Source organism: Oncorhynchus gorbuscha, linkage group LG07 (genome assembly GCF_021184085.1).
Source record: "Oncorhynchus gorbuscha isolate QuinsamMale2020 ecotype Even-year linkage group LG07, OgorEven_v1.0, whole genome shotgun sequence".
NCBI classification, from domain to species: domain Eukaryota; kingdom Metazoa; phylum Chordata; class Actinopteri; order Salmoniformes; family Salmonidae; genus Oncorhynchus; species Oncorhynchus gorbuscha.
In genome coordinates, this window is record NC_060179.1 from 19,544,762 (window position 1) to 19,570,689 (window position 25,928).

Here is a 25,928-nt window from a genome sequence, read left to right on the forward strand (position 1 = left end):
TTGACTCTCAGACTGTATACAGCAGTTGACTCTCAGACGGTATACTGCAGTTGACTCTCAGACGGTATACTGCAGTTGACTCTCAGACGGTATACTGCAGTTGACTCTGACGGTATACTGCAGTTGACTCTCAAACGGTATACCGCAGTTGACTCTCAGACGGTATACTGCAGTTGACTCTCAGACGGTATACTGCAGTTGACTCTCAGACGGTATACTGCAGTTGACTCTCAGACGGTATACCGCAGTTGACTCTCAGACGGTATACTGCAGTTGACTCTCAGACAGTATACTGCAGTTGACTGATGGTATACTGCAGTTGACTCTCAGACGGTATACCGAAGTTGACTCTCAGACGGTATACTGCAGTTGACTCTCAGACGGTATACTGCAGTTGACTCTCAGACGGTATACTGCAGTTGACTCTCAGACGGTATACTGCAGTTGACTCTCAGACGGTATACTGCAGTTGACTCTCAGACTGTATACAGCAGTTGACTCTCAGACTGTATACAGCAGTTGACTCTCAGACGGTATACTGCAGTTGACTCTCAGACGGTATACTGCAGTTGACTCTCAGACGGTATACTGCAGTTGACTCTGACGGTATACTGCAGTTGACTCTCAAACGGTATACCGCAGTTGACTCTCAGACGGTATACTGCAGTTGACTCTCAGACGGTATACTGCAGTTGACTCTCAGACGGTATACTGCAGTTGACTCTCAGACGGTATACAGCAGTTGACTCTCAGACGGTATTCTGCAGTTGACTCTCAGACGGTATACCGCAGTTGACTCTCAGACGGTATACTGCAGTTGACTCTCAGACAGTATACTGCAGTTGACTGATGGTATACTGCAGTTGACTCTCAGACGGTATACCGAAGTTGACTCTCAGACGGTATACTGCAGTTGACTCTGACAGCATCCTGCAGTTGACTCTCAGACGGTATACTGCAGTTGACTCTGACGGTATACTGCAGTTGACTCTCAGACGGTATACTGCAGTTGATTCTCAGATGGTATACTGCAGTTGACTGATGGTATACTGCAGTTGACTCTCAGACGGTATACTGCAGTTGACTCTCAGACGGTATACCGCAGTTGACTGATGGTATACTGCAGTTGACTCCCAGACGGTATACTGCAGTTGACTGATGGTATACTGCAGTTGACTCCCAGACGGTATACTGCAGTTGACCCTCAGACTGTATACTGCAGTTGACTCTCAGACGGTATACTGCAGTTTACTCTCAGACGGTATACTGCAGTTGACTCTCAGACGGTATACTGCAGTTGACTCTCAGACGGTATACTGCAGTTGACTCTGACGGTATACTGCAGTTGACTCTCAAACGGTATACCGCAGTTGACTCTCAGACGGTATACTGCAGTTGACTCTCAGACGGTATACTGCAGTTGACTCTCAGACGGTATACTGCAGTTGACTCTCAGACGGTATACAGCAGTTGACTCTCAGACGGTATTCTGCAGTTGACTCTCAGACGGTATACCGCAGTTGACTCTCAGACGGTATACTGCAGTTGACTCTCAGACAGTATACTGCAGTTGACTGATGGTATACTGCAGTTGACTCTCAGACGGTATACCGAAGTTGACTCTCAGACGGTATACTGCAGTTGACTCTGACAGCATCCTGCAGTTGACTCTCAGACGGTATACTGCAGTTGACTCTGACGGTATACTGCAGTTGACTCTCAGACGGTATACTGCAGTTGATTCTCAGATGGTATACTGCAGTTGACTGATGGTATACTGCAGTTGACTCTCAGACGGTATACTGCAGTTGACTCTCAGACGGTATACCGCAGTTGACTCTCAGATGGTATACTGCAGTTGACTCTCAGACAGTATACTGCAGTTGACTGATGGTATACTGCAGTTGACTCTCAGACGGTATACTGCAGTTGACTGATGGTATACTGCAGTTGACTCCCAGACGGTATACTGCAGTTGACCCTCAGACTGTATACTGCAGTTGACTCTCAGACGGTATACTGCAGTTTACTCTCAGACGGTATACTGCAGTTGACTCTCAGACGGTATACTGCAGTTGACTCTCAGACGGTATACTGCAGTTGACTCTCAGACTGTATACAGCAGTTGACTCTCAGACTGTATACAGCAGTTGACTCTCAGACGGTATACTGCAGTTGACTCTCAGACGGTATACAGCAGTTGACTCTCAGACGGTATACTGCAGTTGACTCTCAGACGGTATACCGCAGTTGACTCTCAGATGGTATACTGCAGTTGACTCTCAGACAGTATACTGCAGTTGACTGATGGTATACTGCAGTTGACTCTCAGACGGTATACCGAAGTTGACTCTCAGACGGTATACTGCAGTTGACTCTCAGACGGTATACCACAGTTGACTCTCAGACGGTCTACCGCAGTTGACTCTGATGGTAAACTGCAGTTGACTCTGACAGCATCCTGCAGTTGACTCTCAGACGGTATACTGCAGTTGACTCTCAGACGGTATACTGCAGTTGACTCTCAGATGGTATACTGCAGTTGACTCTCAGACGGTATACTGCAGTTGATTCTCAGATGGTATACTGCAGTTGACTGATGGTATACTGCAGTTGACTCTCAGACGGTATACTGCAGTTGACTCTCAGACTGTATACTGCAGTTGACTCTCAGACGGTATACTGCAGTTGACTCTCAGAGGGTATACTGCAGTTGACTCTCAGACGGTATACTGCAGTTGACTCTCAGACTGTATACAGCAGTTGACTCTCAGACTGTATACAGCAGTTGACTCTCAGATGGTATACTGCAGTTGACTCTCAGATGGTATACTGCAGTTGACTCTCAGACGGTATACTGCAGTTGACTGATGGTATACTGCAGTTGACTCTCAGACGGTATACTGCAGTTGACTCTCAGACGGTATACTGCAGTTGACTCTCAGACGGTATACTGCAGTTGACTCTCAGACTGTATACTGCAGTTGACTCTCAGACGGTATACTGCAGTTGACTCTCAGACGGTATACTGCAGTTGACTCTCAGACTGTATACAGCAGTTGACTCTCAGACGGTATACTGCAGTTGACTCTGACGGTATACTGCAGTTGACTCTCAGACGGTATACCGCAGTTGACTCTCAGACGGTATACTGCAGTTGACTTTCAGACGGTATACCGCAGTTGACTCTCAGATGGTATACTGCAGTTGACTCTCAGACAGTATACTGCAGTTGACTGATGGTATACTGCAGTTGACTCTCAGACGGTATACTGCAGTTGACTGATGGTATACTGCAGTTGACTCCCAGACGGTATACTGCAGTTGACCCTCAGACTGTATACTGCAGTTGACTCTCAGACGGTATACTGCAGTTTACTCTCAGACGGTATACTGCAGTTGACTCTCAGACGGTATACTGCAGTTGACTCTCAGACGGTATACTGCAGTTGACTCTCAGACTGTATACAGCAGTTGACTCTCAGACTGTATACAGCAGTTGACTCTCAGACGGTATACCGCAGTTGACTCTCAGATGGTATACTGCAGTTGACTCTCAGACAGTATACTGCAGTTGACTGATGGTATACTGCAGTTGACTCTCAGACGGTATACCGAAGTTGACTCTCAGACGGTATACTGCAGTTGACTCTCAGACGGTATACCACAGTTGACTCTCAGACGGTCTACCGCAGTTGACTCTGATGGTAAACTGCAGTTGACTCTGACAGCATCCTGCAGTTGACTCTCAGACGGTATACTGCAGTTGACTCTCAGACGGTATACTGCAGTTGACTCTGACGGTATACTGCAGTTGACTCTCAGACGGTATACTGCAGTTGATTCTCAGATGGTATACTGCAGTTGACTGATGGTATACTGCAGTTGACTCTCAGACGGTATACTGCAGTTGACTCTCAGACTGTATACTGCAGTTGACTCTCAGACGGTATACTGCAGTTGACTCTCAGAGGGTATACTGCAGTTGACTCTCAGACGGTATACTGCAGTTGACTCTCAGACTGTATACAGCAGTTGACTCTCAGACTGTATACAGCAGTTGACTCTCAGATGGTATACTGCAGTTGACTCTCAGATGGTATACTGCAGTTGACTCTCAGACGGTATACTGCAGTTGACTGATGGTATACTGCAGTTGACTCTCAGACGGTATACTGCAGTTGACTCTCAGACGGTATACTGCAGTTGACTCTCAGACGGTATACTGCAGTTGACTCTCAGACTGTATACTGCAGTTGACTCTCAGACGGTATACTGCAGTTGACTCTCAGACGGTATACTGCAGTTGACTCTCAGACTGTATACAGCAGTTGACTCTCAGACGGTATACTGCAGTTGACTCTGACGGTATACTGCAGTTGACTCTCAGACGGTATACCGCAGTTGACTCTCAGACGGTATACTGCAGTTGACTTTCAGACGGTATACCGCAGTTGCCTCTCAGACGGTATACTGCAGTTGACTCTCAGACGGTATACTGCAGTTGACTCTGACGGTATACTGCAGTTGACTCTCAGACGGTATACTGCAGTTGACTCTCAGACGGTATACTGCAGTTGACTTTCAGACGGCAGTTGACTCTGATGGTATACCGTAGTTGACTCTCAGACGGTATACTGCAGTTGACCCTGACAGGATACTGCCTCTGGAATTAACTCACCCTAATTTATTTATTGTGCTAGATCACCTTTACTCCACACACAGAGACGTGTACAAAGCTCTCCCTCGCCCTCCATTTGGCAAATCTGACCATAATTCTATCCTCCTGATTCCTGCTTACAAGCAAAAAATTTAAAGCAGGGCGCACAAGTGACTTGGTCTATAAAAAAGTGGTCAGATGGACTGTTTTCCTAGCACAGACTGGAATATGTTCAGGGATTATTCTGATGGCATTGAGGAGTACACCATCAGCCACTGGCTTGATAATAAGTGCATCAAGGACATCGTCCCCACTGTGACTGTACGTACATACCCCAACCAGAAGCCATGGATTACAGGCAACATTCGCACTGAGCTAAAGGTTAGAGCTGCCGCTTTCAGGGTGCTGGACTTTAACCTGGAAGCTTATAAGAAATCCTGCTATGCCCTCAGACAAACCATCAAACAGGCAAAGCGCCAATACAGGACTAAGATTGAATTGTACTACACCGGCGCCGATGCTTGTCAAATGTGTCAAAGCCTGAAAACTATTACAGACTACAAAGGGAAACACAGCCGCAAGCTGCCCAGTAACACAAGCCTACCAGATGAGCGAAATCACTTCTATGCTCGCTTCGAGGCAAGCAACACTGAGACATGCATGAGAGCATCAGATGTTCCGGACGACTGTGTGATCACACTCTTTGTACCCGACGTGAGTAAGACCTTTATACAGGTCAACATTCACAAGGCCAACATGCTTCAAGCAGATCATCATAGTTCCTGTGCCCAAGAGCACTAAGGTAACCTGCCTAAATGACTACTGACCCGTAGCACTCACGTCCGTAGCCATGAAGTACTTTGAAAGGCTGGCAATGGCTCACATTAACACCATTATCCCAGAAACCCTAGACCCACTCCAATTTGCATACTGCTCAAACAGATCCACAGATGATACAATCTCTATTGCACTCCACACTGCCCTTTCCCACCTGGACAAAAGGAACACCTACGTGAGAATGCTATTCATTTACTTACAGCTCAGCGTTCAACACCATAGTGCCCTCAAAGCTCATCACTAAGCTAAGGATCCTGGGACTAAACACCTCCCTCTGCAACTGGATCCTGGACTTCCTGACAGGCTGCCCCCAGGTGGTGAGGGTAGGTAGCAACACATCTGCCACGCTGATCCTCAACACTGGAGCCCGTCAGGGGTGCGTGCTCAGTTCCCTCCTGTACTCCCTGTTCACCCACGACTGCATGACTCAAACACCATCATTACGTTTGCAGATGACAACAGTGGTAGGCCTGATCACCGACAACAATGAGACTTCCTATAGGGAGGAGATCAGAGACCTGGCCGGGTGGTGCCAGAATAACAACCTATCCCTCAACGTAATCAAGACAAAGGAGATGATTGTAGACTACAGGAAAAGAGGACCGAGCACGCCCCCATTCTCATCGACGGGGCTGTAATGGAGCAGGTTGAGAGCTTCAAGTTCCTTGGTGTCCACATCACCAACAAATGGTCGAAACACACCAAGAAAGTCATGAAGAGGGCACGACAAAACCTATTCCCCCTCAGGAGACTGACATCGAGAGCATCCTGACTGGTTGCATCACTGCCTGGTACGGCAACTGCTCTGCCTCCGACCGCAAGGCACTACAGAGGGTAGTGCGTATGGCCCAGTACATCACTGGGGCTAAGCTGCCTGCCACCCAGGACCTCTACACCGGGCGGTGTCAGAGAAAGGCCCTAAAAATTGTCTAAGACCCCAGCCACCCTAGTCATAGACTGTTCTCTCTACTATCGCATGGCAAGCGGTACTGGAGCGCCAAGTCTAGGACCAAAAGGTTTCTCAATAGCTTTTACCCCCAAGCCATAAGACTCCTGAACAGGTAATAAAATGGCCACCCGGACTGTAAGGTACACCTGTTATATTCGGCGCACGTGACAAATAAACTTTGATTTGATTTGTTTTCACTCTACCCCTGAAGATAACACGGCAGAAGGGCATTTGGCACTTTTCTGTCTGCTGTTTGCTCTGGTGCCACAATGAATTGCTACCTTACCTGTTTCTCCAGTGTATCGATGGTTAAAATAATCAAGTTTTTTCTTTCAACTGTTGGCATTTGTTTATGTTATTATTTAATGTGTGAAGTGAACTGTCTCGTGGCTGAGCGACAGTCTCGTGGCTGAGCGACAGTCCATGAGAGTAGTTATTGAATAAAACAATCATTAATAGAGAGATAGAAATCCACTTCAAGGCATTTTGGAAATAATGGCAAAGTTACAATAGATATACTAGCAAACCACTTACAATGCATATCCAATACATAGCTTCAATCTAATGGTAGTGTGAACATGTGAACAGAGACATTGTGCCCAATGATTTGGTCGAATCGGTTGAATCACTTTTTCTCAAGTCAACCAAATGACTTCATAGCCCATTTTGTGCATTGCTGACTCACAACATAAGTGGTTATAATATTTAACCTTAACTAAAATACTATTTTTTTAATCTCAAGTGTGGCTGAGCTCACTTCCGCTTTTGCATTTACTGGTGACCATCGCCTGAGACTCAAGACAAACTACCTCATGACTATACACGGAAAGTGACATCAACGGTTTCTGACGAAACTCAAACCCTAATGTCTCTTTGGTCTCATCCAACTTCATACACTGATGAAGACAACACACCACTTGATTCTGAGGACTGGTTTTCACAGACACAGTTTAAGCCTAGTACTGGACTAAAAAGGGTTTTCAGTGGAGATCCTGCATTTAGAGTTGTTTTTTAGCCCAGGACTAATTTCTGTCCAGGAAACAGATCTAAACAGTTTGGCTCAGTTTGACAATGCTCTTACAAGAGGAGTGACCTGAAAGAGTCTTGAAACAATAAATAATTGTTTGTTATAAAAGATGTTTACCCATTTGGTTTCCATATGATCCACATATAATCTTCTAACACAGTTTTGTCATAGTGTGTCTTATTTTTTGAGACTGACATTGTCTTATGCAACACAGTCATGTCTATCTCTTGAGATTGACATAGTCTTATGCAACACAGTCATGTCTATCTCTTGAGATTGACATAGTCTTATGCAACACAGTCATGTCTATCTCTTGAGATTGACATAGTCTTATGCAACACAGTCATGTCTATCTCTTGAGATTGACATAGTCTTATGCAACACAGTCATGTCTATCTCTTCTCTTGAGATTGACATAGTCTTATGCAACACAGTCATGTCTATCTCTTGAGATTGACATAGTCTTATGCAAGACAGTCATGTCTATCTCTTGAGATTGACATAGTCTTATGCAACACAGTCATGTCTATCTCTTGAGATTGACATAGTCTAATGCAACACAGTCATGTCTATCTCTTGAGATTGACATCGTCTTATGCAACACAGTCATGTCTATCTCTTGAGATTGACATCGTCTTATGCAACACAGTCATGTCTATCTCTTGAGATTGACATAGTCTTATGCAACACAGTCATGTCTATCTCTTGAGATTGACATAGTCTTATGCAACACAGTCATGTCTATCTCTTGAGATTGACATAGTCTTATGCAACACAGTCATGTCTATCTCTTGAGATTGACATAGTCTTATGCAACACAGTCATGTCTATCTCTTGAGATTGCTGAGAATCTATTCTTCTTTTGGAGCCTTATTTTAAGATGGATTCTTTTTTATAAACAAAGTAAAACATATTGTGACCAACGTTAATTGTGGATGAATTCCTATAAAGTCTAAATGTTGTTCATCCTGCAGAATCTGTTAAACTGATGATTAGCTGCAGCTAATCAAACTTTTTAAGCACAAGTTTCTGAAATTGTATACATTTTTTTCTGTACAAAAAGCAAAACTAAACATACTCCTGTTCTCCACTTCCATTTCTAACCCTGAAATTAAACACTGTCTTAAATTCCGTCACAGTCATCAGTTTGCGATACCCGAGAGTGCGAGAAAACAGCACTCGATGCCAGCAATTATCTAGCTATCCACACAATTACCAACCCCACAAGCGAAACTGCCAACTAAAAACGTTTTTTTTTAATTCTCCTTCTTCTCTGCAGCTCAAGTATTTCATACATTGAGTGTGTGGTTTTCTTTTCAACAGTGAGAACTCTGGACACAAATTAAATGCATTTCACAGTTCCATGCGGGATGTAGATCCCACACTGTGGCCCTCCCATGTATCATGATGGTACAGTATGTTATGAGTCTGAGGACGGGGGTTAAGTCCTGCGGATGTAGGATGCTAAGAGTGGTTATTGCATCATAATTTGGAACCCTGGTTGAACCCAGGGAGATAAACAGCAGTAATTAGACTGTTGGCATTGGATTAATCCAGATGTAAATCGCTCTGGATAAGAGCGTCTGCTAAATGACTTAAATGTAAATGTAAATGTAAATTATTATCAGTGATATGATGACTACCTGATGATGACAATCATTATCATCATCCTCATCATCATCGTCCTCTGTAGCAGCTGTAACAGTAGTAGAGAGGCAGGCAGAATAGAGAGCAGGGGTTGCTATTTGGTACAGGCATACACCAGGGGGCTTTTTGATGCTAGCGACCTCGAACTGAGTCATTGTCACACTTCACAGCTTTGTTCCTTCTCTTAGGTGATTATTACTGTAATACTGCAATGGGAAGCCCTGATAAATACCACAACACACACACGGACAAACATACGCACGCTCACACACCTTACTGCACTTGAGTGTATGGAGCTGTTAATGTCTTCCATACAGTACTGTGCATTTTGAAGATAGCATAATGTGAGTGCTATTCATGGAGTCTAAGTAAACCATTCTTGTTTTATACAGCATGTTAAAGGAATAGTACTGTCACGCCCTGACCTTAGAGAGCTGTTTTATTTCTCTATTTGGTTAGGTCAGGGTGTGATGTGGGGTGGGCATTCTATGTTTTGTATTTCTGTATGTTTGGCCGAGTGTGGTTCCCAATTAGAGGCAGCAGTCTATTATTGTCTCTGATTGGGAATCATACTTAGGCAGCCTGTTTTGCCACCTTAGTTGTGGGTAGTTGTCTTTGTTTAGTGGCCTCTATAGCCCTAGTAAGCGGCATGTTCGTTTTTTGGTGTTTCTTGTTTTGTTGGCGACATTCTTAATAAAGGAAAATGCACGCTCACCACGCAGCACCTTGGTCTGGTCATTTCCCTGACGACGTTCGTGACAAGTACACCCAAATTACAAATGTACATCTTTGTTTAGTTTCATTGTTAGCAATCTACGGACAAAGCGCACTTTGTTATTTGTTACTTAAATTTTTTTTTAACTTAATGCTTTTTTCCATTTTTTAAACTGCATTGTTGGTTAAGGGCTTGTAAGTAAGCATTTCACTGTAAGGTCTACAAAATATATGTCAAAGCATACACATTAAACAACCTGATCTCATTGTCAGAAGCAAAACAAATATTCAAAAAAATCCATGAATGCGTGTGTCTTGGCAAACTAGGATCTCAAGCCTTGCTTTTTTCTTCACAAATGACCTTTTTTCTCTCTATTTTTACTAGAATTATTTCAATATTTCAGATGATAAAAAAATGATGTTAAATAACCAGATAGGCATGCTTGAACTATTATCAAAGATATTAAATGTACACAGAGCGATTAAAGTGTTATCATCATACATAATGAAGTAGCATGGCTATACAATGAGATACTACCATGGAGACTAGAGACATGTGGTCTACATACAGAATTATAATGAAATAACTTAATTGTAAACCTATTTATGTGCATATACAGTATCAATGCAATATTATTGAATATAGTTAGATTTCCCTGAGAAAAAAGATCGCTAAGAGGTGAATCAACAACAGAAGGAATAAAGAAAGATACAAAACTGTCCACATTTTACGATCTTATTTTCTTCTGCTTGTCCTATGTGTTCTAGTTTTAGTCCCAAACAACAACAGGCGCAAATCAGGTGCAAAGTCACTGCCAAAATACCTGCATGTTTGTCCTTTGACTCCAAGAATAAATAAAACAAACCCATGTCATGAAAATGTTCTCGTTTATTTCTAGTTTTTGTTCCTTTTTCAAGATGGAGAAAGTTTTTAGTTTGGACCAGTCAAATACTACTAGATGGAATGTGTGTACAGTTTATCAAAAACGATTTCTGCCTTAGAAGTGAAATATGCATAAATTAAAGTAACTATCCAGTGAAAATCTCACTTTTAAAAGTTCATATTCTGTTAACTCATACCCAAATAATATTTACTCATCCTATGCTCGTATTTGTTGAATTAGATAAAAAACCCACCTCAAACTTGCATCTCAAAAATGCTTGCTATTTCCTCATATAACGTGACTTCATCTTGGCCAATGAGCTGGCCAATGAGCTGTTAACTTGTCATAAATATTTTTGTTTGAGTGCTATACACCCCCACCATTCTGTTGTTGGGGTACGCCCACACCTTTCCAATACAGAAAAGCACTTTTTTTTAACATACTTAATTACCTTTCCTCATATTTTAATTAATTATAGGTCATATTTCATGTAAATCTGTAAACATATAACAGTTAAGATTGGTTAAGATTGGTTGGCTATCACATCTTTGTGGTTTTTGTTTAGGTCAATATACAGTTACTAATCCATACAGTCTGTATGTGCTGTTCAAAACCGCTGGTGTAAAAAAGATATGGGATCTTCATTGCTGTCAAAGAACGTGATGGATGTCATCAGTCTGCTGTGTATGGGGTGTCTGGGTTTTATCAGACATTTTCTTGATGATACAGGGCAATGTACCAAAGTACAGTACTGCTATCATTGACATTGCCATACTTGAGAAGTATTTGAGTATTCATTTGAAATAGTGCAGTAAAACTTTACATTTTTCCATATGGAAATAATGATTCCGTTTGTTATGCGTTATATTTGCTATTTTCATTTCAATCTGCAACGTCAGGAAGACATTTCATGGACCTGTGCTCTAATGAGTAAAAGCAAATTAATACAGAATGTAGCTATGATTGTTGCATATAGGATTTATATTTTTACGATGCATACAAAAAGGCAATGTAAACTGTGAAAACTGAGGATAGAAAAAAAAAATGTATAAGTTCTAGAGGATGGAAGTTCAAAAGAAAATGAATGAACTGATCTGTCTTGCCTGATAAGAGAGCGAGCTGTGGGAAAATAAAAAAGCTGCCAACCAACCAACATTTTTTTGGAGCTTCTTTTGTATGTTCAGCTTTAACAGACTTATCACACAATCGGCAGAAATAGAATAGATTTATTTGGTGGATCCTACAACCCTTAGTTAAGATACTATATGCAAACTCCACGGCTTCCTTTTGGTTTCTATGCGACTGGAAGTTTCAGTCAAATTAATCTCAACTCACAATACATTTCGATCTTAATCCTTAACCCTCCTGAGCAGTCCCCTGCTTTTCTATGGATATAGCTAATCAGGAGGTACCGTGACAGTAGTTAGACATCAGGAGGAACCAACCAGAGTCCATGGAAAACCCCTTCAGCGACGTCCTCATGTGTCCCTCTGACAGATAGTCATGCCTCAATGTCTGTCTCTGCTGATCGGAAATCAAGCCTCCCATCGGAGTAGACTTGGGCCGTTATCTGATACCAGATGATCGATGCGTCTCTCGCTTAGGGAGAAGCAGCAACAGACCGATTAGATTTGTCTGTTTTCTTTGTTCAACCTCCATTCAACCCCCATATGTTAAAGTCCCTTATGTCTCTCTGGAAGGAGATCCTTATTGGATATCCAGAAGATCCAACCCCATGTGGAGGCTTGGAAGACAAACGAGGAGAGAGAAATTAAGGTAACTAACTAGGTTTCCCTTTTTATCTGTGAATAGTTGGAGTAGAGAAACACACGATGATGTATGACTCCGGGTCAAAATTCTACAAAGAACCATCTTAAAAAAGAAGACCATACGCATGCATGTCAGGTGAAATACCAACCCGATGCTCATCTCCTAGGAAAAACTAGCAACAGCTAGCTAGCTAAATGCCCATGAACGTGTGTTTTGATCTGCCCCCAGATGAATATAGTTGGTTCAAAGTTGGTTTTAATATTTTAACCTGCGTGTCGTGATCACGTCTGGTGTGGATGGATGAAATCAACAGGAGTGCAATGAAGCATGTGGACGCATGCGCGTGGCCGGTGTCGTCAGCATGTAACCCTAACTTAACCCAAACCCTAATTGCAACCAAAACCCTCAACCTAAGCCCTAAGCTTAAAACAGCCTTTTTCCATGTGGGGACTGACAAATTGTTCTTGTTTTACTATCCTCGTTTTACTATCCCATCAGGGTTTGGGCCAAAGGGATTGGGTAGGTGGCACATTGGGACTGGCTATAATACAATCAGGTGTGCTTGAAAATGGCTTTCGATCCTTAGAATATACAGCATGCGAGAGAAACTCCGGGGAATATTCCTTCTCAACATTTAGGTCACGCTCTTGTGTTCTACAAACAAAGAAACATGGGGGACGAATCAGAGACAAGAACTTTAATAGGAAATTCTCACATCTATTGGATTTGATTGAAGTTCCCTTGGGGGTTTGTGCACAGTGAGCCTTCACCACCCAAACTAGAAAAACAAACCAATAATTCCTGTCATCAAAAGTCATCATGCATAAATGGTCACTCAGGCAAAAACGACCACTTTCACCACTCATGCTGGCGATGGAAGCTGTATGTACAGTACATTTGGGATGTTTTTTAAAAATGTTTTACTTTTCTGTCAATGTCACATGCTACATACACCACAGAATCATGCTGAAAATAGTTATTAAAAAGAAAGAAAATCTTGTTTTTCAGTTTATGAATAAACAATCACCTTTCTTATGTTCATTAACCATACATCATAAAAGTCATTTGTTTAATTGTTAGAGCACACACATGAGTTTGTGTGAATATGTTTGCCTGCAACATTCAGTATCTACCCGTTGGTATGTGTTTATGCATTAGTATAAAATGATCAAGTGTGTATGCAATCTTTCCAATGATATTCCCTGTTGGTAGCTGTCTAGTATACAGTACGCATTGGGTGAATCCATCTGTAAGTCTGTATGAATATACAAGGCTGCATTTGTCAGAAAAAACATGTTGCGTTCCGTGTGATTGATTTGTATACTTATTTTTCTTTTTCATCTTTTCAATACGCAAGAGGACGGGTCATGGAATATGAAATAAGCAACCAAGCAACAGAGCGGTGCGGTCTCCTTTGAAGATCCGGCAGCTCTGGGATTGAACCGGGCTATAGGCCCGGGATGGGCAGTGCTGAGCTGTGAGGTGCTTTCAAAGAGAAAAGAAAAAGCGAGGAACGAGAGACGAAATATTGTAGTCCGTGCAGAGCAAAGTTATAGGTCGCCAGTTTTTTCAAGGGAAAAAAGTGCTGTTTGCCTTTCTTTTTTGGGCTACTGGGTAAGAACCTGGTAGGAGAGGCGAGAGGGAGGGTTTTTTATATCACTTCTGGATGAACAAGGCTCCAATGGTGACTCCGGCTGCACCCAGGGCGGCCAGGCCGAACACTGTCTTTAGGTAGGGCCAGGAGTGGAAGGCAGAGATCCTCTGCTGCCCATAGATCTCCACAAAGGCGTCCTAAGAAAGAGAGAGAGAGAGAGGTTAGTATCATCACTACAACTGTTCTTTATTCTAATTACTGAACATTCACTCACCATGTAAATTAGTTTGTTATAATATCAGTTCGTGCCCCATCAAGCTCTCAATGTAATTTTGTCATAGATCTATATAGACACTATGCATCAGTAAAATGTCTCAATGACCATGGCTACATGGGGCCCATATCTCTGTGGCTCTATCCCTGAGCCTCCTCTGTCTGTGGTACACACAGGGACAAAAGACAGAGGAATAGACAACCATGTCTCACAGCCAGCATCTCTGCAAGAAAGCTCCTTAGCGTGTGTGTGTGTGTGTGTGTGTCCCCAGACACACACACACAGCTTCTTTGCATACCAGGCATACAGTAAGTAAGACCAAAACATCCGATCCCACACAACTACAAACAACAAACAAATGTATCTGTGCATATTATCTGGTTTTGAAACAAGAGGAAATGTTCAGGTTCTTCCCCAAATCTGTCCACTGGTCCGGTTACAAGGAAACGTTCAGGTTCTTCCCCAAATCTGTCCACTGGTCCGGTTACAAGGAAACGTTCAGGTTCTTCCCCAAATCTGTCCACTGGTCCGGTTACAAGGAAACGTTCAGGTTCTTCCCCAAATCTGTCCACTGGTCCGGTTACAAGGAAACGTTCAGGTTCTTCCCCAAATCTGTCCACTGGTCCGGTTACAAGGAAACGTTCAGGTTCTTCCCCAAATCTGTCCACTGGTCCGGTTACAAGGAAACGTTCAGGTTCTTCCCCAAATCTGTCCACTGGTCCGGTTACAAGGAAACGTTCAGGTTCTTCCCCAAATCTGTCCACTGGTCCGGTTACAAGGAAACGTTCAGGTTCTTTCCCAAATCTGTCCACTGGTCCGGTTACAAGGAAACGTTCAGGTTCTTCCCCAAATCTGTCCACTGGTCCGGTTACAAGGAAACGTTCAGGTTCTTCCCCAAATCTGTCCACTGGTCCGGTTACAAGGAAACGTTCAGGTTCTTTCCCAAATCTGTCCACTGGTCCGGTTACAAGGAAACGTTCAGGTTCTTCCCCAACATGTTTAGTGGAATGTAATAGAGTGTAATACTAATATGACAAGCAAGGGGATAACCCTAATGAATAGCTGTTCCTGGTCATTTGTTGCTTTTTAAAAACTGGATGGAAAAAGTATGAATGCATATCTGATGCAATATAACAACACACAGTACAGTACAATATAACAACACACAGTACAATATAACAACACACAGTACAATATAACAACACACAGTACAATATAACACACAGTACAATATAACAACACACAGTACAGTACAATATAACAACACACAGTACAATATAACAACACACAGTACAATATAACAACACACAGTACAATATAACAACACACAGTACAATATAACAACACACAGTACAATATAACACACAGTACAATATAACAACACACAGTACAGTACAATATAACAACACACAGTACAATATAACACACAGTACAGTACAATATAACAACACACAGTACAGTACAATATAACAACACACAGTACAGTACAATATAACAATACACAGTACAGTACAATATAACAACACACAGTACAGTACAATATAATAACACACAGTACAGTACAATATAACAATACACAGTACAATATAACAACACACAGTACAGTACAATATAACAACACACAGTACAGTACAATATAACAACACACAGTACAGTACAATAGAACAACACACAGTACAGTACAATATAACAACACACAGTACAGTACAATATAACAACACACAGTACAGTACAATATAACAATACACAGTACAATATAACACACAGTACAATATAACAACACACAGTACAGTACAATATAACAACACACAGTACAGTACAATATAACAATACACAGCACAGTACAATATAACAATACACAGTACAGTACAATAAAACAACACAGTACACTATAACAATACACAGTACAGTACAATATAACAACACACAGTCCAGTACAATAAAACAACACAGTACACTATAACAATACACAGTACAGTACAATATAACAACACACAGTCCAGTACAATATAACACACAGTACAATATAACAACACACAGTACAATATAACAACACACAGTACAGTACAATATAACAATACACAGCACAGTACAATATAACAATACACAGCACAGTACAATATAACAATACACAGTACAGTACAATAAAACAACACAGTACACTATAACAATACACAGTACAGTACAATATAACAACACACAGTACAGTACAATAAAACAACACAGTACACTATAACAATACACAGTACAGTACAATATAACAACACACAGTCCAGTACAATAAAACAACACAGTATAATATAACAATACACAGTACACTATAACAATACACAGTACAGCATCTTGAGGTTAGATCTTTACAAATTTAGAGCATACAATAATGCCTCCAGTGCTAGACTGCCTCCTGTGCTAGACTGCCTCCAGTGCTAGACTGCCTCCAGTGTTTTACATATTTTAAGGTTTTTTAGCACTGTAAACTGTATTCCTGTGTGTATGCGACCCAGGTTGTGTACTAAGAGCTGGATATGTAACACTGTATTCCCAGACCTTGTGAAATCTAAGTGTGTGTGTGTCTTTTCTATGGCCTTTGGTTGCTGAAATTTAAATAAGTAGTCATTGTGTAGAAAATAATTAAACAATCTAAACCACTGTGAAATATATTTTCCACAACCAAAAATATGATATTTTCAGCTGTTGAAAGCTGGGGCACAAAACTGAAAGTAGAAGACGCTAAAACTAAACTGAAGAACGGGAAGCATAGAAATAGCGCACATAGATCTACCGCTTCTTTGACTTGCTTTCAAGGAGAAAGATCTATAACTCACATTTCTATGTGAATTTGGTATGGTCGCACAAAAAGATACAAATAAAATTCTACTGGTCATATACACATGGTTAGCAGGTTTTAATGCGAGTATAGCGAAGCTACATATTGTAGCTTTAAGCTCCAGAACCCTAGATCCCAGTGTGTGTGTGTGTGTGTGTGGTTGGTAAACTGAATACTAGTGTGCCTCCGTTTTCTCCTCCCCTCCCCAGACCCCATACACAGTGGAGTAGACTGCTTAATAAGTAAAGCCGTGTTTTTATTGCAGCGTGCTTGTACCACATTACATTTGGCACAGACTCTCATCTACAGCTCAAGCCCGTAGGCTGCGTTCAGGCCCCAGTGTTCTAGCCCAGTGAGGGGCCGGCTCGTGCGCAATTGTTTGGATTGTATGATTCCCCTTCCCACTGGTTCCAGCATCTTGTCAGTGGAGAGAATATCTGCAGGGCAGACCCGTTTTTTTAGCTTCTTAGCCCTGAACAGCTTGCAGGAAGGAAGCTTCGCCAATGTGCTGCCTGGGAGGAGGTTAACCCACAACTGCTGCACATCAAAACCAGCTAGAGCAGATGATGAGAAGTGAAGAGGAGAGACCGAGAGGAAAGGGTGGAAAGAGAAGAAGTGGTAACGGCATGCTTCTGGTGCTGGGAGGAGGTTAACCCACAACTGCTGCACATCAAAAAAAAAATATTTTATTTTTTTATTTATTTTTTATTTCACCTTTATTTAACCAGATAGGCTAGTTGAGAACAAGTTCTCATTTGCAACTGCGACCTGGCCAAAATAAAGCATAGCAGTTTGAACAGACAACACAGAGTTACACATGGAGTAAACAATTAACAAGTCAATAACACAGTAGAAAAAAATGGGCAGTCTATATACAATGTCTGCAAAAGGCATGAGGAGGTAGGCGAATAATACAATTTTGCAGATTAACACTGGAGTGATAAATGATCAGATGGTCATGTACAGGTAGAGATATTGGTGTGCAAATGAGCAGAAAAGTAAATAAATAAAAAACAGTATAAAAACAGTATGGGAATGAGGTAGGTGAAAATGGGTGGGCTATTTACCAATAGACTATGTACAGCTGCAGCGATCGGTTAGCTGCTCGGATAGCTGATGTTTGAAGTTGGTGAGGGAGATAAAAGTCTCCAACTTCAGCGATTTTTGCAGTTCGTTCCAGTCAAAATGACTCAGAGTAGAAGGGGAGAGAGAGACAGGAAATGTGCTGCTGAGTACTCTGGCTAGAGTTCACGCTTCTTCTGAGCTAAAGTCAGAGTGTCGATGCAATATTCAGCACCATAGATTCATTAGTGTAGCTCACACAAAAGTCTGTCTTCATAACCTAGGATAATCCTCTAGTCAGAATGGATAGGATATGAAAGTAGCCTTCCAGTATGTAATGTTCCCAATTTCCCATACACACGTACTTTCCCTAATTTGAAACTATATGACTATGAGAAAAGTGCACGTCTTTGACCATTTCTCTGACAGCCACAGGTCGATATCCTGTGTCTTGGAGCATGAAGAGCACCGCATCATATTATGTACAAAACACCCCTCTCTTCCAGCAATATGACGTACATAGCCATTGTTTACACTTCCAATCTCCACCAAGGTGCTTACTGTAATAAAAGTAGGAAGTCGAGGGGAGCATCTTTCAAAGTTTACATTTACGAGAACACACATTAAACAAAAAAATTGATTGATGACATCGTGGGAAATTCCTCGATTGGCTCAGTCTGGACACATCAGCATCACCATAGGAACTGCATCATTAGCATACATACCTCATTAGCATATTAATAAAAGTCATATCACGGGTAATTCCAATTCATCGATTCCAGCGAGGGGAACAGGTGTCCAGGAAAGTACAGTTCATCATGCATATCCAGTGTCAACAGAACAACCTCGTGCATGTACTGTAAACCATAAATGTCACACTGGCTCTCTGCTGTCACGGTCATACTTCTACAGTATGGGGCTACACAGTAGTACCGTGATAGAGAGCTGTCCATAACATGGACAACGCTGGTTTGATGTCACGGTTTATTCCACAAGCAAGGGCTATTAGGTGTTTACACCCGCAACAACAGCTGCTTTGTTGATCACCTGATACACCCCCCCCCTACACACACACACACACTCTCTCTTGTCCCCCCCCCCCTTCTTTCTTCTGTTCCTCTCTCCTCAGGTTGCTCTATGGTGCTGTCCTGATATATCTCTCTTCCCAGGTTGTTCTATGGTGCTGTCCTCCTAATATCTCTCTCTCTTCAGGTTGCTCTATGGTGCTGTCCTCCTAATATTTCTCTCTCCTCAGGTTGCTCTATGGTGCTGTCCTCCTAATATCTCTCTCTCCTCAGGTTGCTCTATGGTGCTGTCCTGATATATCTCTCTCCTCAGGTTGTTCTATGGTGCTGTCCTCCTAATATCTCTCTCTCTCTTCAGGTTGCTCTATGGTGCTGTCCTCCTAATATCTCTCTCTCCTCAGGTTGCTCTATGGTGCTGTCCTCCTAATATCTCTCTCTCTTCAGGTTGCTCTATGGTGCTGTCCTGATATACAGTGCCTTGCGAAAGTATTCGGCCCCCTTGAACTTTGCGACCTTTTGCCACTTTTCAGGCTTCAAACATAAAGATATAAAACTGTATTTTTTGTGAAGAATCAACAACAAGTGGGACACAATCATGAAGTGGAACGACATCTATTGGATATTTCAAACTTTTTTAACAAATCAAAAACTGAAAAATTGGGCGTGCAAAATTATTCAGCCCCCTTAAGTTAATACTTTGTAGCGCCACCTTTTGCTGCGATTACAGCTGTAAGTCGCTTGGGGTATGTTTCTATCAGTTTTGCACATCGAGAGACTGAAATTTTTTCCCATTCCTCCTTGCAAAACAGCTCGAGCTCAGTGAGGTTGGATGGGGAGCATTTGTGAACAGCAGTTTTCAGTTCTTTCCACAGATTCTCGATTAGATTCAGGTCTGGACTTTGACTTGGCCATTCTAATACCTGGATATGTTTATTTTTGAACCAGTCCATTGTAGATTTTGCTTTATGTTTTTGTCTTGTTGGAAGACAAATCTCCGTCCCAGTCTCAGGTCTTTTGCAGACTCCATCAGGTTTTCTTCCAGAATGGTCCTGTATTTGGCTCCATCCATCTTCCCATCAATTTTAACCATCTTCCCTGTCCCTGCTGAAGAAAAGCAGGCCCAAACCATGATGCTGCCACCACCATGTTTGACAGTGGGGATGGTGTTCAGGGTGATGAGCTGTGTTGCTTTTACGCCAAACATAACGTTTTGCATTGTTGCCAAAAAGTTCAATTTTGGTTTCATCTGACCAGAGCACCTTCTTCCACATGTTTGGTGTGTCTCCCAGGTGGCTTGTGGCAAACTTTAAACAACACTTTTTATGGATATCTTTAAGAAATGGCTTTCTTCTTGCCACTCTTCCATAAAGGCCAGATTTGTGCAATATACGACTGATTGTTGTCCTATGGACAGTCTCCCACCTCAGCTGTAGATCTCTGCAGTTCATCCAGAGTGATCATGGGCCTCTTGGCTGCATCTCTGATCAGTCTTCTCCTTGTATGAGCTGAAAGTTTAGAGGGACGGCCAGGTCTTGGTAGATTTGCAGTGGTCTGATACTCCTTCCATTTCAATATTATCGCTTGCACAGTGCTCCTTGGGATGTTAAAAGCTTGGGAAATCTTTTTGTATCCAAATCCGGCTTTAAACTTCTTCACAACAGTATCTCGGACCTGCCTGGTGTGTTCCTTGTTCTTCATGATGCTCTCTGCGCTATTAACGGACCTCTGAGACTATCACAGTGCAGGTGCATTTATACGGAGACTTGATTACACACAGGTGGATTGTATTTATCATCATTAGTCATTTAGGTCAACATTGGATCATTCAGAGATCCTCACTGAACTTCTGGAGAGAGTTTGCTGCACTGAAAGTAAAGGGGCTGAATAATTTTGCACGTCCAATTTTTCAGTTTTTGATTTGTTAAAAAAGTTTGAAATATCCAATAAATGTCGTTCCACTTCATGATTGTGTCCCACTTGTTGTTGATTCTTCACAAAAAAATACAGTTTTATATCTTTATGTTTGAAGCCTGAAATGTGGCAAAAGGGCCGAATACCTTCGCAAGGCACTGTAGTATCTCTCTCCTCAGGTTGTTCTATGGTGCTGTCCTCCTAATATCTCTCTCTCCTCAGGTTGTTCTATGGTGCTGTCGTAATATCTCTCTCTCCTCAGGTTGTTCTATGGTGCTGTCGTAATATCTCTCTCTCTCTTCAGGTTGCTCTATGGTGCTGTCCTCCTAATATCTCTCTCTCCTCAGGTTGCTCTATGTGGCTTTCCTCCTAATATATCTCTCTCCTCAGGTTGTTCTATGGTGCTGTCGTAATATCTCTCTCTCTCTTCAGGTTGCTCTATGGTGCTGTCCTCCTAATATCTCTCTCCTCAGGTTGTTCTATGGTGCTGTCCTAATATCTCTCTCTCTCTTCAGGTTGCTCTATGGTGCTGTCCTAATATCTCTCTCTCTTCAGGTTGCTCTATGTGGCTTTCCTCCTAATATCTCTCTCTCTTCAGGTTGCTCTATGGTGCTTTCCTCCTAATATCTCCCTCTCTTCCGGTTGTTCTATGGTGCTGTCCTCCTAATATCTCTCTCTCTCTTCAGGTTGCTCTATGGTGCTGTCCTAATATCTCTCTCTCTTCAGGTTGCTCTATGGTGCTTTCCTCCTAATATCTCTCTCTCTTCAGGTTGCTCTATGGTGCTGTCCTAATATCTCTCTCTCCAGGTTGCTCTATGGTGCTGTCCTATTCTCTCTCTCTCTTCAGGTTGCTCTTTGGTGCTGTCCTCCTAATATCTCTCTCTCTCCAGGTTGCTCTATGGTGCTGTCCTATTCTCTCTCTCTCTTCAGGTTGCTCTATGGTGCTGTCCTAATATCTCTCTCTCTCCAGGTTGCTCTATGGTGCTGTCCTATTCTCTCTCTCTCTCTTCAGGTTGCTCTATGGTGCTTTCCTCCTAATATCTCTCTCTCTTCAGGTTGCTCTATGGTGCTGTCCTCCTAATATCTCTCTCTCTCTCAGGTTGCTCTATGGTGCTGTCCTATTCTCTCTCTCTCTCCAGGTTGCTCTATGGTGCTGTCCTATTCTCTCTCTCTCTTCAGGTTTCTCTATGGTGCTGTCCTATTCTCTCTCTCTCTTCAGGTTGCTCTATGGTGCTGTCCTAATATCTCTCTCTCCAGGTTGCTCTATGGTGCTGTCCTAATATCTCTCTCTCTCTTCAGGTTGCTCTATGGTGCTGTCCTAATATCTCTCTCTCTTCAGGTTGCTCTATGTGGCTTTCCTCCTAATATCTCTCTCTCTTCAGGTTGCTCTATGGTGCTTTCCTCCTAATATCTCCCTCTCTTCCGGTTGTTCTATGGTGCTGTCCTCCTAATATCTCTCTCTCTCTTCAGGTTGCTCTATGGTGCTGTCCTAATATCTCTCTCTCTTCAGGTTGCTCTATGGTGCTTTCCTCCTAATATCTCTCTCTCTTCAGGTTGCTCTATGGTGCTGTCCTAATATCTCTCTCTCTCCAGGTTGCTCTATGGTGCTGTCCTATTCTCTCTCTCTCTTCAGGTTGCTCTTTGGTGCTGTCCTCCTAATATCTCTCTCTCTCCAGGTTGCTCTATGGTGCTGTCCTATTCTCTCTCTCTCTTCAGGTTGCTCTATGGTGCTGTCCTAATATCTCTCTCTCTCCAGGTTGCTCTATGGTGCTGTCCTATTCTCTCTCTCTCTTCAGGTTGCTCTTTGGTGCTGTCCTCCTAATATCTCTCTCTCTCCAGGTTGCTCTATGGTGCTGTCCTATTCTCTCTCTCTCTTCAGGTTGCTCTATGGTGCTGTCCTATTCTCTCTCTCTCTTCAGGTTGCTCTATGGTGCTTTCCTCCTAATATCTCTCTCTCTTCAGGTTGCTCTATGGTGCTGTCCTCCTAATATCTCTCTCTCTCTCCAGGTTGCTCTATGGTGCTGTCCTCCTAATATCTCTCTCTCTCTCCAGGTTGCTCTATGGTGCTGTCCTATTCTCTCTCTCTCTTCAGGTTTCTCTATGGTGCTGTCCTATTCTCTCTCTCTCTTCAGGTTGCTCTATGGTGCTGTCCTAATATCTCTCTCTCCAGGTTGCTCTATGGTGCTGTCCTAATATCTCTCTCTCTTCAGGTTGCTCTATGGTGCTGTCCTATTCTCTCTCTATCTTCAGGTTTATCTATGGTGTTGTCTTAATATCTCTCTTTCCAGGTTGCTCTATGGTCCTGTTTACTAGCCAGAGGGTTGGTAACAGACAGGGCCCTTGGATTTCCAACATGTTGTCATCTCTGTTTGCTTTTTTCCCCCCACCTCGGCAAACATGTCATTAGGTGAGCTTCCAGCGTGTGTTTAAACCGACGAGCTAGGTTTGCCCAAAGCCAGCGCTAATGGATTCTGAACACAACTCTGACCTGCTGGAGGAGCTGAGCTAGCTAACTGAGGTAACCGAGCAGGAACCCAGCAGGTTTTACCAGTGCTGTCATGGTCACTAGGATATACTAGCCTACTTCCCACTGGGCACATACGTCAATTCAACGTCTAGTCGACGTTGAGTGGGTTGTTTTGGATTACATACTGCTAATGCTAACCGTGTCTAGGGGAATATCTCAATTGCATACTCCTCGCATCCTCTCTCCTCATCTCCTTCTCAAAACCAATTGGAGAAGGTCAGAGGGGAGGGACTTCTGACTTTTTCATCCAATGGGTTTTGAGAAGGAGATGACGAAAGAAGACGCGAGGAGTATTCATTTGAGATCTTCCCTAGGTGAATAAAAAATATGGTTATTCACTTGCCTTTGTACTAATATTTACTGAGATTCTTTACAAAGGGTTAGACTAAGTTGTGAATCTTCAGAATGCCACATCCAATAACTGCTAAATAAACATATGTAATTCTTTGTTATACAGACTTTGCTTTGTATGCAGCCCAAGAAGTCAACCAAGCCCTTTCCCAGAGTTTTCCCTAATGCCTTGGATCAAAGCCCAGGTATTGTAACATAGCCTGCCAAATGTGACAGTCTCTGACTCACTGTACCCACACATGGGTTAATAAGGGCTTGATTAGGTCGTTTAATCCAGGGGATTAGACAAATGGATGGGATTTAGACAAATTTGCATGATATGCTGATTAGGGCATAGACTGGATAATGGGGGAATTCTTCGTCTGGGGAGTTTCCTCTCTCGGTTCATTGGAGGGTCAGCATGATAAAATGGCTTATCGTGGAGAGACAATCAAACTCTCTTTTTCTTTCTCTTTCTAATTTCCAACTCTCTCATTCCTTTCTCCCTCGGTCTCGTCCTTCTACTTTCTCATTCCCATATCTCTCTCTCTCTCTCTCTCTCTCTCACATTCACATTCACATCTCATTCCCAGCTCTCTCTCTCTCTCTCTCTCTCTCTCTCTCTCTCTCTCTCTCTCTCTCTCACATTCACATTCACATTCACATCTCATTCCCATCTCTCTCTCTCTCTCTCTCTGTCTCTCTCTCACATTCCTATCTCTCTCTGTCTCATTCCAATTTCATTCCCATTCATATTCCCATCTCTCTCTCTCATATTCCAGTCTCTCTCTTTCTCACTCTCTCTCTCTCTGTCTCACTATGTGTCTCACTTTCTCACTCTCAGTTTTTCTTTCTCACTCTCTCTGTGTTGCTGTCTCTCTCGCTCTCTCTGTGTTGCTGTCTCCGTGTCTCTCTGTCTCTCTCTCTCTGTGTCTCTCTCTCTCTCTCTCAGATATTCAATCGCTTTGATCAAATGATGTAGGTGGGTCAATTCGAGGTATGGTAGTCTTCTTAAGGTGGAATGACTGAGAAAACAAGAAGAGATTAGTTCTCAAAGCTCCAACAAAGGACTCTCCTCGTGAGAAAAGGGCTCCTCTTGGACTCTTGTCAGGCTAAACAGGGAGTTGAGAATGAGAACAGGAACGTTGAGGGCTTTGCCCTGCTCAGGCACCTGTCACACGTTGGCAACAACACGTCCCTGTCTCTCATTTGTGCTGAACCCCCCCCCCAACCTCGTCCCCCTGCCTCGGCAGACACACAGATTTTAGTGTGAGGGCCTCATTCCTGGCAGACATTCTAAAAAGAGTTTGCCAGAGGGATATCGCAATCGAGGAGAAAGGAAGCAAGACTCTCAGAAAATGGGGAGGCTTCCAATCCAGGCCCACCCACTCTGTCAGATGACAGTGGACCTGTTATCGGCTTCAATAGCTGGGCCATTTGATTTGTTGTTGTAAGTTCAAGGAAATATAGTTCATGTTATAGCCTCCATGTCTCTGGCTTTGTCACATCACATGTCAAATGTAGCCAGCCCTGGAAAAGACAACTTGACAGAGTGACGTGATAAGATTTAACAATGTTTGTGTGTGTATGTATGTGTGTGTGCTGTGTGTGTATGTATGTGTGTGTGCGCTGTGTGTGTGTATGTATGTATGTGTGTGTGTGTGTCTGTGTGTATGTATGTGTGTGTGCTGTGTGTGTATGTATGTGTGTGTGTATGTATGTGTGTGTGCTGTGTGGGTGTGTGTGTGCTGTGTGTGTATGTATGTGTGTGTGTGCTGTGTGTATGTATGTGTGTGTGCTGTGTGTGTATGTATGTGTGTGTGCTGTGTGTGTATACTGTACTCAGATGTGGCTGTATTATGTGTGTCTGAGTTTAGAAGTGAGTGAGTT

General features: G+C 42.7%; 1 protein-coding gene across 1 annotated transcript in view; it reads right to left on the reverse strand.

Moving 5' to 3' along the window:
* Positions 1-13,170: 13,170 nt before the first annotated feature.
* The window catches only part of LOC124039599 (apoptosis regulator Bcl-2-like), a 66,786-nt gene continuing 54,028 nt past the window's right edge, over positions 13,171-25,928 (reverse strand). The window contains exon 3 of the mRNA XM_046355748.1: positions 13,171-14,279. Within this exon, the coding sequence (XP_046211704.1) occupies positions 14,145-14,279 (135 nt within the window). The 3' untranslated portion in view covers positions 13,171-14,144. The remainder of the gene's footprint in view (positions 14,280-25,928) is intronic.